Raw genomic sequence first — 14,277 nt, 5'->3', positions numbered from 1 at the left:
AAATTGTCCGTCTCGCAAGCGTAGAAGGCATTTATCAACTCAAGTAAGAGCACAGCAGCAATTCTAATTAAAGCGTTATCTCAAAAGGTTTTGAATATATATTACAAAAAAATTTAATTATAAAAAAAATAGAAATGTACAGCTCCAAGTTTGAATTGTGAATACAGAAAAACTGCTTTCTTTACATAGCTGCATTTTTACCAGACAGTTACCGGTAATGATCATTTCTATGGTGTTGCTTTGAAACTTTTAACGAAAAAATAACCAAAAGCTTTGGAATTGGTCAACGGGAGAATTAATTATTGATGTAAACGATTCATTATTTATACGATTTTGTGGGCACTTTTTTTGCTGATCAATTGATATTATGGGTTCATAAAAATCAAAGAATGGTCAAGTGGATGTGGCGTTCAATTAGAGAGTGGTGTTCGATTTTTCAACTTTTCTCTCAGGGTGACGGTCAAATAAAGGTGGCATTCAAATACAGGTGGCATTTAAATAGAGGTGGCGTTCAAATAGAGGTGGTGTTCAATTAGATTTTACGGTATATATAGATATATACCTTTCAAATAGAGGTGGAGTTTAATTAGAGGTCTTACGGTATATATAAGATGTAATAAACTAAGTTGTAATAAACATTACTACACAACTAAAATATAAAACATATACATATTAAATATACACATATGTAGATATACATGTATATATACATATATATATCGTAAAACCTCCAACATGTATATATGTTAGAGGTATATATATATACACATACGATATGTATTTATGTATATATATATACATACCGGTATATCTATATACAGTGAAACTCGGATAAATCGCCCTCGGATATATCGGACACATAGTTAACTCGAATGGATTTGCTTGGTCCGGTCCCACGCAATGATAAATGGCTTTAGATAACTAGACCGAAACTCCGTTAACTCGAACAGTTTTTTGCCAAACGGCTACCAAGACGGTTGTTACTATCGCTTTAGAATATCACTTTATTCCAAGCCATAGAGATAAACATCGACTTTTAGTAGTTCTTAGGCCTCGTTATTACCAACATCGGCAAATATTTTCATTAATGACTTTTCTAAAGGTTTGCAAAAATCAAATTTTACCAAACATCCGCTTAGCGATAAGCCCTCCGAATGCAAGAAAAGCGAGGTGAAATTTGGATAACTTTAAAGTAATATCGGCAAAATTGATGAGTTTTTAATAGTAAAGCAGATTGGTAATAACTGACTTACTGCAAAATTGATCTTGGTTAAAACGCTCGGTAGAAAAATACGTATGTATTTTTTCTGAGCTTTTTAACCGCGATCAAGTTTTGCCAATTTTAATCTGAGCATGTCCTGGCCGTCACATCACCTAAAGCAACAAACAAATCTCAAGTGATAGAAAAATATTTATACTTTCTGATTAAAAATATTTAAAACTTCACACGAGAGACCCTTTAACTTGCAACAAGCATTCTATGCTTTTGATTGATATATAGTTTGTATATGTACATGTATCTACTGATGAATACGTGCACTTATGACTGTCCTGATAACTTGAATGCTCTAATAACTCGAACACTGTTGCTCGGTCCCTTGAAGTTTGAGTTATCCGTGTTTCACTGTATATATTTCTCAAAGTATGTCCGTGTGTATGCCGTAAGTCTGTCTGCATTCCGGCTATAGCTATTATTAGAATAACTGCAGCTGGACAACAATGCTGACGCAATGTCATGGAGTACCATCATTAGAACCCTAGCAGCTTACCGCAATTTTCCTTTGGCAATGTGCCAGGCTAATAGCTTGAAAGTTACAGTTGTTTGACAAAGTTTGAAAACCTTTACAGATGTTTTCATTTTTCTTTTAATTTATTTCAACCACACAAAACACTTTTCTCATGATATGTAGTTTGAAAGTTAGAATGGTAAATGTTGTTATATGTTAAATACAAATCAATTTTCTGTCCAGACTTTTTTATTACTTAGGCAACGCCGGGTAGCACAGCTAGTCTATATATATACATGTATATACCTCCAACATATATATGTATATGTTGGAGGTTTTACGGTATATATGTATATGTATATATACATGTATATATACATATGTGTATATTTTACATGTATATATGTTTTATATTTTACATGCGTAGTAAATGTTTAGATGTAGTAGTAGATGTTTAGATGTAGTAGATGTTTATTACATCTTAGTTGTAATAAACATTACTGTGTGCCCAAAACCGCTGAACAGTCGTTCTACTGGTGCAGAGCTTGCTAAGATGCATAAATATCTACTAGCTAGGTTTGCCAGTATCCAACACCCTTGCTTCTGCCAATAGCACTTGGCAATAGCACTGCAAAATGCACTTTTTCAAATTTTTTATAACTCAGCAATAAAATTTTAGAGCTACTGAAAATGAAAGTTACTTTTGTTTTTTAATGTTGTAGTCTCTCCATTAGAGATTATATAAAAATAGTGAGCTGTTTCTAGATGTGGTCACGCAACTCCTTCATTCGTGGCACTGGTGTAGGCTAGAGTAACTTTTCACTCACTCTACTCGCTCTGAACACATTACTTGCTTTATCCGTTTTGCTTCTCCGTCTTATCAAATCCTAATTCAATTCATCCTTCTATAACTCACAGATAAAAGAATAAAATTATCAAGTTCTTCAAGGTGTCCAAGCGTTTACGTAGTACATTGTTAGGCAAGGGCTTATGTGTTAAAGGTTATGTACATATGAAACAATTTTGTGATTAGTGTATAATACTACAAAATACACAAAATATCCCATTGTTTAAACAGGCTGCAGGTGTGAATGGTGAATTTGACTTGCTGGTGATGGGTAAAGTAGGGATCACAGTCAAAGCTGTATGTGCCTTGGCAAGTCTTAAACCTGTTGTTACTGTTGACTATTTCACTTCTCTTCTCGCTGCCATAAAGAGCAAAGATTCTCTGCCTTCTCTGCAGAGGTATGTGTGGGCTCCGTTCCTTTGGGCTTTTAGGTACAGCAAGAAATCTATAGTAGAGTACAGTAGGCTTTTAGGTACAGTAGTACATCTATAGTACAGTTCTTTGGAGGCATTAGATTATGTGTAACTTTTCAGAATACATGTACTTAACAGATCAATTTAAAATAAAAACTATAACTGAATATGGAATTATTTTGTAATTAACATTTTATTTAATCGTCTGAAAAAAATGGATAGATGATAAATTAATATTAATAATAAAGGGCATTTGGAAACCAACTAAGTAAGAATAACGGTGATAGAAAAATTAACAATGTTTAAACTTAAAACACTGTATTCAAATTATGTTTGAAAATCTTAGCTGTGCAATAATATTAAAAAGAACTTTACAAACTTATATTATAAACTTCTAATATTATAAAAACTTTATAAATGTAATAATTATTTATTAAATATATGAGAGTGAGGAATAGCTGATAATTATAACCTTACACGATAATACAGTAAAATAGTACTGCAACCATGTTTGTTCTAAAATGTGAAATCAATCACGAATCAAAAAGTCATTGGATTTAAAGAAAATATATGTAAGCTAATGCAAAAAGTGAGCACTGTATTGACTGTAATGAACTTTGGGGAAAAATGTGTGTAATGAACTCAATATTAGTCTGTTGAGGAACAGAAATTATGCATGTTAATATACTATATCATATTAAAATAAGCATTAATTTAAAAATAGGCCATGTTAATACAAACCAAGGTGTTTGAAATAGATCTGATTGAAGATTTAATTTTAATTGAAAGAAATAACGTAAAAGCCGTAAATGAAGAAAAGAAGCAGATTCTGTTCATATTTAATGATTGTGGAAGTATGTATTTAACAAAACTAAACTTTAAGTTGGTCACTGACTAAAATCTTTTCAACTACATGTATACATGTTCGTATTCGTTTTCACTATAACTTACACCGCTTAAAGCTGAACATCTCTTTCATGCGCTGTGGAAGGAATTTTGGCGAGTAGCACATCAGCAATTTCGTAATAATTAGTACACCGACTGCCCAATTGTAATTTCGAAAAAAATTTCTGTTGATATTGTGTGTTGGAAAACCAATTTGTCCTGATGAAAAATAACGAAAAAGCATTGTGTTTCATAGAGTTTTATAAGAAGTGTATCATAACCCGTGAGTGCAATGTATCAATTAATATGTCATTTAGCGTGTGCAATCGGGAGAAGAGTATACAGGAAATGGTGACAGCGATGAAACCGTAAGAACTTCGTAGCTTTGTGGTTAAATGTGAGTGAGTTTAGAAAATTACGGTCACAATCTTCTCAAGTTAAAATCTAGCACAAATCGAGCTTTTCAATCCAAGATTTGAATGGCTATAATTGGACAGATGACGACAAACTTTGAGATTTATATAGAGACTAGCTGTGCCTCCCGGCATTGCCCAGGTATTAAAAGTCAGCTTATGAACAATGAGAAGTTATGAGAGTTGCCTACCACTTGCTATTAGCCTGGCACATTGCCAATGGAAACTGGTATTAAAAATTAACTTATAAACAATGAGAAATAATGAGAGTTGCTTGCTAGTTGCTATTAGCCTGGCACAATGCCAATGGAAAATGGTATTAAAAATTAACTTATAAAGAATGAGAAATAATGAGAGTTGTTTGCTAGTTGCTATTAGCCTGGCACAATGCCAATGGAAAATTCCAGTAAGCTTGCTAATAAGCGCTAGGCTTCTAATGACGGTATGCCTGACGTTGCGTCAGCGGTGTCCAGCTACAGCTATTCTAATAATGGCTATAGCTGGACATACCGAAGGACAGAAATATATATATAGAAATTTTTAGAACTTTGAGAAATACAGTCAAGCATGGATAACTCGCCCTCGGATAGCTCGAATACATGGTTAACTCGAACGGTTTTGTTTGGTTCTTTCCCACGCAATGATAAATTGCTTCAGATAACTCGACCTCAACTTTGTTAACTCAAACAGTTTTCTGCCCAACGGCTACCGAAACGGTTGTTATCATTTTAGAATATCACTTTCTTCCTAGCCATAGAGATAAACCTCAACTTTTAGTAGCTCATAGGCGTCGTTATTACATTTTATTATGATGAATTGCTTCAGATAACTCGACCAAAACTTTGTTAACTCAAACAGTTTTTTGCTCAACGGCTACCGAGATGGTTGTTATCGCTTTAGAATATCACTTTATTTCAAGCCATTGAGATAAACCCCAACTTGTAGGAGTTCGTAGGCGTCGTTATTACGATCATCGGCAAAATATTTTCGTCAACGACTTTTCTAAAGGTTTGGTGAAATTTGATTTTTACCAAACATCCGCCTAGAGATGGTCCTACGCAGGCTAGGAAAAGCGAGTTAACCTTCGTGTAAACTTCAAGAAAAATCGGCAAAGTTGATCTTGGTTAAAGATGTATGTTCTTCGGAGCATTTCAACAGCGATAAAGTTTTGCCAATTTTAATCTGCAAACGTCCTGGTAGTCACATCACATAAAACAACAAACAAATCTCAAGTGATAGAAAAGTCTCTATACTTTCTGATAAAAAAATTTTAAACTTTACATTAGAAGTATTTAATTTGAAACAAGCCATTCATGCTATTGATTTATATTATAGTTTGTATATGTACATGTATCTACTAATAAATACATGGACTTATGACAGTGCTCTGATAACTTGAACACTGATAACTCGAACACTTTCACTCGGTCCCGTGAAGTTTGAGTTATCCATGTTTGACTGTATATATATATATATATATATATATATATATATATATATATACAGTGGTGATACAAATTATGGAACCGCCTTTGAGTTTTAGTACAGGATGCGCTATAATGGCTCTCACATTAGTTATATTCAGTTCAGATATGAAAAGTTATATATCATTAGAAAGGAAATTTTATCAGCTGTCGCATTGTTTAATTTTTTTTTGCATCCAAACACAATTCCATCGCTAGTGCAATTAAAAGTGCAACTAGTCAGGGTGTCTTATAACAAGTCATTTTTTTCAAAAACAGTAGTCTGGTGAATGATGTCTAGAATTTTCAAATTCTTTGATCTGCCCAATTTAACAATTATCTAAGACAACAATTGCATTGAGTGAGACGTTGTGCATTACGCAACATAACCCAAATAGTATTGAAAAGTCTTTCTACTCTCAGTAAAAGTCATTCTAATAACTTCATCATCATGCCTCAACATCTCACGAAAGAAAAGCGTGCTATAATAATTCACCTTCATCAACGAGGGAAATCGCAGAGGGAAATTGCAAGGGAGGTAGATTGCTCTAAGAAAGGTGTATTTACAACAATCTGCAGATGGAAGGAAGCTGGTCAAGTTGAAGAAAGGGCTGGTAGGGGAAGGAAAAAGCTAGCAACAGATCGAGTGACCAGACGCCTAGTGAGACTTTCTTTGGTTGATAGACATTTAACCAGTCCTCTGCTAGCCAAAAAGTTAAAAGAATCAACAGGTACAGAGTTAGCATCATCAACTGTTTGCAAATCATTGAGAGATAATGGCTTATGAGGCTGTAAAGCTCGTAGAAAACCTTTGTTATCATCTCGACAAAGAAAGGCTCGTCTACAATGGGCAAAAGATCATGTGAATTGGTCACCAGAAAACTGGAGAGCAGTATTATTCAGCGATGAGAGCACACTTACTGTGCAAAATCACTCTGGCAACAATTATGTAAGAAGGAGACCTGGTGAAGAGTTTAAACCAGAATGTATTGTACCTACGATAAAGCATCCCACCTCAGTAATGGTGTGGGGTTGTTTCTCCGCTGCTGGTCCTGGTAGATTACATTTTGTTGATGGTATGACGAATGCAGAAAAATATTGTGGAGTACTACAGAGTGTGAGGATACCATCTGCTAGAAGTGTATTTGATAGAGAGTGGCTGTTCCAGCAAGATAATGCTCCATGCCACACAGCCAGAAGAGTAAAGAAGTAGTTTGCTGACAATAACGTTAACACTCTGACTTGGCCTGCTCAGTCACTAGACCTTAACCCAATTAAGAATTTGTGGAGCAAAATAGGCAATCTCGTAACTAAAGACAAGCCATCTAATAAAAGAAGATTAATGGAGCTTATTGTGCAATTCTGGCATCGAATAGTGACACCTGAAGAGCTTCAGACGCTGACAGATAGTATGCCCAGGCGGTGCCGAGCAGTGATTGAGAACAACGGCTGGCCAACCAAGTATTGATCATCTTAAGGACCAAAACAGCTCTTTTCAAGGCTACAAAACCCTGTCTTTAAGTTAATTCACAATAAAAGCCATTTCAAAGAAAAGAAATATGTTATTTTATGACTTTTGGTCGGACACTATTTAATAGAAATGACAAATGTACAGTAACTTTCTGACAGCTTTCAGTAAACCTTTAATAATATTTTTATAGAATATACAATGTGGTTTTAATTTAAGTTTATCAAAAAGCCAACATTGTGACAATTCAAATGATATATAATTTTTTATAGTTATGTAAAATTTTGATTGTAGAAAAAAATAAACACAACTCAGAATTCATTGCTATGTAACGAAAATTAGAGGCGGTTCCATAATTTGTATCACCACTGTATATATATATATATAAAATATGTGTAAGTGGAACTTCACTCTATAAGTTAAATATTTACTATTACATTTTATTAGAGTAATAAAATGTTTAACTTATAGAGTGAAGTTCCACTTATACATATTTTATAATTTAGCTCTAATTTATCATTGAGCACTCTGTAACGAACTGTGCAGCATCCACTTTGTCTATATATATATATATATATATATATACATATTTTTTCTATACAATGATATTATTTTTTTTAATGTTTTTAAATGTTTAATGGGAGCTCTTTATGTAGTTTTATGCGTTATATCTCTGGTCACCTTGATGTTGTTCGTAGTCGGATGCTGGTTCATGTGATTGATTGTTTTTTTCTACTAAGTAATACTTGAGCATAGTACAGCAGAAAATTTACAAGGTCTAGAATCTAGATTGACTACAAGTACTTGAATTTTTTTCACCACTGTTAGGGTTACGTTAAGCACTGTAGTTCAAATACTTCAAGTCAAGCAAGGCATTCATCGAATTAGATGTTATCACTAATTTAAGGGGAACTTTTTCTGTTGCCAGGTGAAAATTTGTGCTGTATCAATAGTCAACTAGGGTTTACAGCTGTTACCGTTACCTAGATATCATATCTTACAAAGGATGTAAATCTCTCTTTTAAGATAGAGCGCAAAGCTGTGATTTTGTAGGTAACCAATGTCATTGCTGCCCACCCAGAAAATATAGCCATTAAGGCAGTTCAACATTAAGGGTATTAAAAAGGGGTAGAATGAAGGAACTCTATTAATCAAGTCACACTCTACATGAGCGTAGGATGCGCTGCCATTATGCGGTGTATGTGGGAAATGTTTTAGTTTCACGCCCCAGCTGCCAGAACAGAGCTCAGACAAGAACCTACTTGATGCGAACAGTCAACGTCGGATATTGTTCAGTGGGATGACCTTTTTCTTCTGCAGTAAATCTCAGGTATTCAATGACATTTTTGCATTTCTTACTTTGTTTTTGTGCTAATAAAAGAGGCCTTTGCCATTAGGACGGTCTCCTCTTAATGCATTCTGAGCATTCTACTGCTGATTGTTACACATTGCCTATATTTTTTTAATTTCTACTTTATTTTCTGCTTATTGCAATTGTCTACCTACGTATGTTATAAACGCGCTTATTTGAACAGCTGGAAGTAGGTCTAAGCACAAAAGCTCTGTCACTTACCCTACAACGGCTGATTTCTATTTCATTACGTATATAAGTGTGTACATATTTGCATCTTTTGTAAGTAAACCTATAGAACATACAGCCTTAGATCAACAATTCCAGCTATAAAAGTTAAGGAACTTGCAGATGAAAAATCTGTTATGCAGAAGATTTCAACTTGCGACATTCATATCACAAGTCTACAAACAAGTGTGCCTTACCGCTAGGCTAAGCCGTTTTTATCATTTTCAAAGCTCTTACAATATATCCTTATCGTGTATCCTTATCGCGATTGCACACGCTAAATATGCACTTTATATGCACTTTATATATATATACTTTTATGCCAATGTCAATCTAAAAAACGTCCTGGCAATAACATCACCTCAAACAACAAACCAATCTCAAGTGATAGAAAATTCTCGATACTTTTTGATAAAAACGTTTTAGACTTTACATTAGAAGCATTTAATTTGAAACAAGCCATTTGTGCTTTTGATTTATATTATAGTTTGTATATGTACATGTATCTACTAATAAATAAGTAAATACATGGACTTGTGACAGTGCTCTGATAACTTGAACGCTCTGATAATTCGAACACCTTCGCTCGGTCCCGTGAAGTTCGAGTTATCCATGTTTGACTGTATATAGTCAACTCTCGTTGGTAATGGGAGTTATCTCCCTTGTCGGATCTGAGCTGAACTGATGGTGCTTCAATAGCCAAAACAGTACTGTCTGTAGCATGAGTGTGTATATATAATGACTAGCGGAATGTCCAGCGTTGCAGGGGTATTAAAAATCAGCTTATAAACAGTGACGGGTAATGTAGTTGCCTGCCTCTTGCCATTAGCCTGGCACATTGCCAATGGCCAATTTGAGTAAGCTAAACTTACTAATAAGAGCCGTGAGAGCAAGCATAAAATGGTGTTGCGCCGTAATGGAAAACAGTAGCCTATGCATATTTTCATCCACATTGCGACATATATCGCCCCAATGAATCCATCAATAGCTCAATGTTTAGCATATCATCTGGGGAACAGGAGGTTTCGATCTAATCTTCTGCAATACGGATTCTTCATTCCAAAATTTTAATAGCTATATCTGGACAAACCAAATCACACACCACACACACACACATTATTCTTTACGATGCAATATATTTTGATATTTTAATATACATATATGATATGCTGACGATCTCATGGGCATTTTGGTTCAGTCCGCATCAAGGGTATCTCTAACGTAATAGACTTGTGCTTGGTACTGCCTACTAGGCAGTTCCTTAGTACTGCCTAGTTGGCAGTACCTGTTTTTGAGCAGCCAGGAATAGTGCATTAGCCATAAGATCACAATTGTTCATTCAGCCTTTGGTATGTTTGCGGCAGATATACAACCTTTTAGACCTGCTGGTGGCAATGAAGAAACTTGGAAGGACGTTTCATATCATTTCCTTCTGTCAGTCCTAATAATATCTTTGCTTCAGTGGCATAGTGAAACTCGGCAACTTATCCACGTCTGCCTTTGAGGCTGCCTAAAATACTAAACTTTGTTAAAACTTATTAAGACATCTTTGAGATTCCTTCATCCATCTTTTTACTCTGATATCATCGAGTAGTACTCACTTTTCCGTGGAAAGCTGCATAGGTAGATAGCAGCTTTCTAGAGGTTATGTTTGCTTCCTTGACAGTATTCTTTGTCCATTTTGTGATGCAAGCAGATGCTTCCTGACAGGTGTGGCATACGGTTTGATTGCTTTTACCTTGTTTTCTCAGCGTTGGCTCCTAAGGACCTGTCGAATATATTTTGGTATTCAGTAAAGGTTCTTGATAGAACTCACAAGCATGGTGCGAATTACTCTTATGCCCAAATAATTGTATCCTTTTTCTATATCAGCAATGGTACCTTAGGCAATTCGTTGTGTTATTTCTTGTTTTTATTGAACTGTTGTATCTATAAAATTATTGAGTTTACATTAGCTATTCAAAGTTAGTTTTAACAAAGTTGGATGTAAATAACTTGAAACTAACGTTTTGTAGCTAACAAGATTTTTAGCTGTCCATTTTATAGCAATATGTGTCTTGCCTTAAGTTGATCATCTCTGATTCGAAAAACCTTTGAACGATCTTCCCACGACCAAATGAGCGGAGCGAATGTTTTAGAGTTTTTATGATGAATGCATGTGCACACAACTCATGAAAATTATTCATCATCAACGTCGCAAACCCTTGTATCAAAATCTCATCAACAAATTTAACCATTTTTCTGTGGAGTCGTTTAAGTATAATAACGATACAAAACACATAAACCTATTTAAATATATTACCAATTCTTTGAAAAGTGTCGACATATTCTTAAAACTTAACCATCTGAACGGATTATACACAAATAGACAGATTAATTGGGCCGAAAATCGTTATTAAAACTTGCTAAGCCTTACCTTTATCAAAATTAAGACCAGCAATTGAAACGCCGAGCGACAGAGAATAGAACCATCAAGTTGTGCGCATTTCACGAAAGAATAACGTGCACATTTCACCAGTCTATAGCATTGGCGAATTGCCGAAGGTTTCTGTAATTAATGTAGGAGTACTGAAATCGTTTCTTTTTTGCCGATTTCAAAGCAACTGACATTTTGGAAACTTTTGAGTACTTTGGTATTCTAACTGATGTCCAAAGCAGTGAAAGTAAAGGAAATGACGATGATATTTTTTTCTAATGATTCTTATGAGATTATTACAATATTTAATTATAAGTTTGGATGACTATTGTAGTGTTATAGTCACACTACCAACATAGATGATGGGCAATATGTTACTGTTATTATTTTTTCTAAATAGTTTTGTTAAATAGATTTTCTAAAAATCTATATAAATATCACAACTTCTTGATATTGTTAGCTATAACGTTTTGAAATGTAAACAAAGTTGTGCATTGGTTTTCTATTATTACTGTATTACTATATTAATAATATTGGTTATTCTAATAATATCAGTGCATTTTACTTCTAATATTGCATTTCTCCTATTGCAGGGGGAGAGATATCTACTATATAAACGGCAATCGTTGTGTGTGTGATTGATTGTCCACCTTATAGAGTATCGTACTTTTCGGACTATTACCCGCTACTAGGTATCTAGGGCGCGTTAACGGGAATCGACGGTTAACACACGCATCTATTATACATAACCTACCTATTCATCGGTTTTTACATCGTTTTACATCGGTTTTCATCGTTTTTACACAAAATCACGTCACCTTCGGTTAGCGCGTGCCTCTTTACGGCGCCCAACGACACTGGCGCGTTTGAAACAGTAAATTTGCTGCCGTGTTATAAAGCGCCGTCCTGAGTTCGGCTGCCTATACAGCTATACAAATGTACTAATCATTAAATAAAATAAATTAATGAGTAGTAATTTACATGCGATTAATTTTTACTGCCAACGTGTATCAAGAAGGTCACGCGAACGTTGGTTTCTTGCGGTCACTGGAAAACGCAGTTCTCTCCTACTAAATTTCTACATAAAAAAGGTAAGTATTTCTTAATCAATGTTGTATTGTATATGAATTGCCACACTTCCACTACATAACCCTTTCACTCGCGTCCGTGTACAAATTTAGCTATCGGCCTACTGCCAACCATTTTGCCGATATTGCTTAATATGTATACATTATTTTTTCAATTTCAATCTCGATCTAGAACGTTTGTTTTGGTTATATACTTCATTTTGCCAACATGTTAACAAGCACTGCTATGCAAAAAATTCATTGTATCTATACTTTGTGCATTTTAATTATCTGTGTAATCACAAAAATCTGAAATGGCTATAGTGTCATCAACATAAGTAGTTATTTGTTTTTTAACTCAGACGCATTTAATGAACTCGCACAAAAAATCTTCGTTTTTAAGTTGGAAATTCTCAAACGAAGATTTAAAGTTAAATTTTAGGCTAATTTTATAGAGAAATCTTTGGACAACACTGTCACTACTATAAAAGTCTTAAAGATCGTTGGTTATGTTATCAACGAATAATAAAATTCAGTTGCTAGCAATTGCAGGGAAAGTGGCAAAAATGTGTTTACGGCGGTCGACCATGGAAAGCGCATGAATGAGTCTACTTCAGTGAAAGGGTTGAAAACGTTGGATTTGCCACTGTTTGTGATAGTAAATATGTTCATTTCCTTCCGCAGCTGAGTTACTTTTACTTTTTTTTCCAGCTACAAGTACTACAGATCTACAGCTACTACAGAACTTGCACGGGCACTCCGAGCGTTGCAATAGGCGACGGTGAGAAGAAAGCGAGCAGTGTATATTACAAAAAAAGCACACAATCTGATTCAATTTTAGAAATACTTGAAGCAGTGCAATGCCTTCCAAAAAGCCTACTGCTCAAACTCAAGAACAAATTGATTCCCGTAGAGAAAGGGACCGAATTCGCAAAGCAGCAGCTAGACGAGCAGAAACTGCAGAGCAAACGCAGCTACGCCCACAACGAAGCGGAACTGCTACTGCATATGCTAGAAGTGCAGAAACTGCAGAGCAAACACAGCTACGCCTACAACGAAACAGATTAGCAGCTGCTAAAAGAGCAGAAACTGCTGAACAAACACAGGTACATCGAGAGCAGGCCAGAATAGATGCTGCAGCCGCTAGAAGTGCAGAGACTACTGAACCGACCCAGCAGCGACTCAAACGGCTCAGAGCAGCCGCTACATCGGCCAGACGTGCAGAAACCTCCAAGCAGATGCAGCGGCGACAAGAACATGATGCACTAGCTACAACAGCTGCTCAGTGAGCTGAATTTTCTGAGCAGATGAAACGGCGACAACAGCGAGATGAACTAACTACAGCAGCTGCTACCAGGCGCCGTATATGGACAGAGAACTTTGCACTTGACTACAGTCCTGCAACATAGTATAGGGCCGAATTTTTCTATGGGACGAATGTCCAAAAATGTGCCAGATGTAATGCCTTACGTTGAAAAGACGAGAGGCCATATATGTAGTTTATATAGTAGATTTTATTGATAATAAATTTTATCAACACGGCCACATTACTGCTGCACAGTTTGTATATACCATGTCAAAACACAGGCTATAGACGAAAAACTGGTGAGTCATGATTAGTGTTTCAAGCATGTAGAAGTCTCAATTCAATAAATGCTGGTGATAGCTAAGCAGTGCAATAGGAAAATATTTTCTAGAATTTCTTAAAATATGTAAAACTTTTCAATACTGCCAGTTTGAAGAACGTTAGTTTGCCTAGCAATGTCAATTTCATTATCAGTTCTGTGTACAAAATTAGGACAATTCAGATTTGAGTGGTGCGAGACTGATGCATTGTAGACTAGCTGTAAAACACATCGCATATTTCCATTGGTCTCCAACATTATTGACATATACAACTGCATATGTGTATGCAGTCAGATCAGCACAAAAATTTCAGTAGATTGCATATTTGGAGTTGTTTTACAGTATGAACGACAACTCTCAATAAAACTATTGC

The 14,277-nt window shown here is 35.2% G+C and overlaps 1 protein-coding gene across 5 annotated transcripts in view; it reads left to right on the top strand.

The window, feature by feature from the left end:
- LOC137391234 (nibrin-like) overlaps nucleotides 1-14,277 on the top strand; it is a 45,690-nt gene that overhangs the window by 16,226 nt on the left and 15,187 nt on the right. For all 5 annotated transcript variants that reach the window (XM_068077644.1, XM_068077643.1, XM_068077642.1 and 2 more), the window contains 2 exons: nucleotides 2,806-2,972; nucleotides 8,435-8,546. In XM_068077644.1, the coding sequence (XP_067933745.1) occupies nucleotides 2,806-2,972; nucleotides 8,435-8,546 (279 nt within the window). The remainder of the gene's footprint in view (nucleotides 1-2,805; nucleotides 2,973-8,434; nucleotides 8,547-14,277) is intronic.

The sequence above is a fragment of the Watersipora subatra genome, chromosome 3, assembly GCF_963576615.1.
Source record: "Watersipora subatra chromosome 3, tzWatSuba1.1, whole genome shotgun sequence".
NCBI lineage: Eukaryota > Metazoa > Bryozoa > Gymnolaemata > Cheilostomatida > Watersiporidae > Watersipora > Watersipora subatra.
The sequence above is the reverse complement of the archived record's forward strand: the minus strand, read 5'-3'. Positions and strand labels throughout refer to the sequence as shown.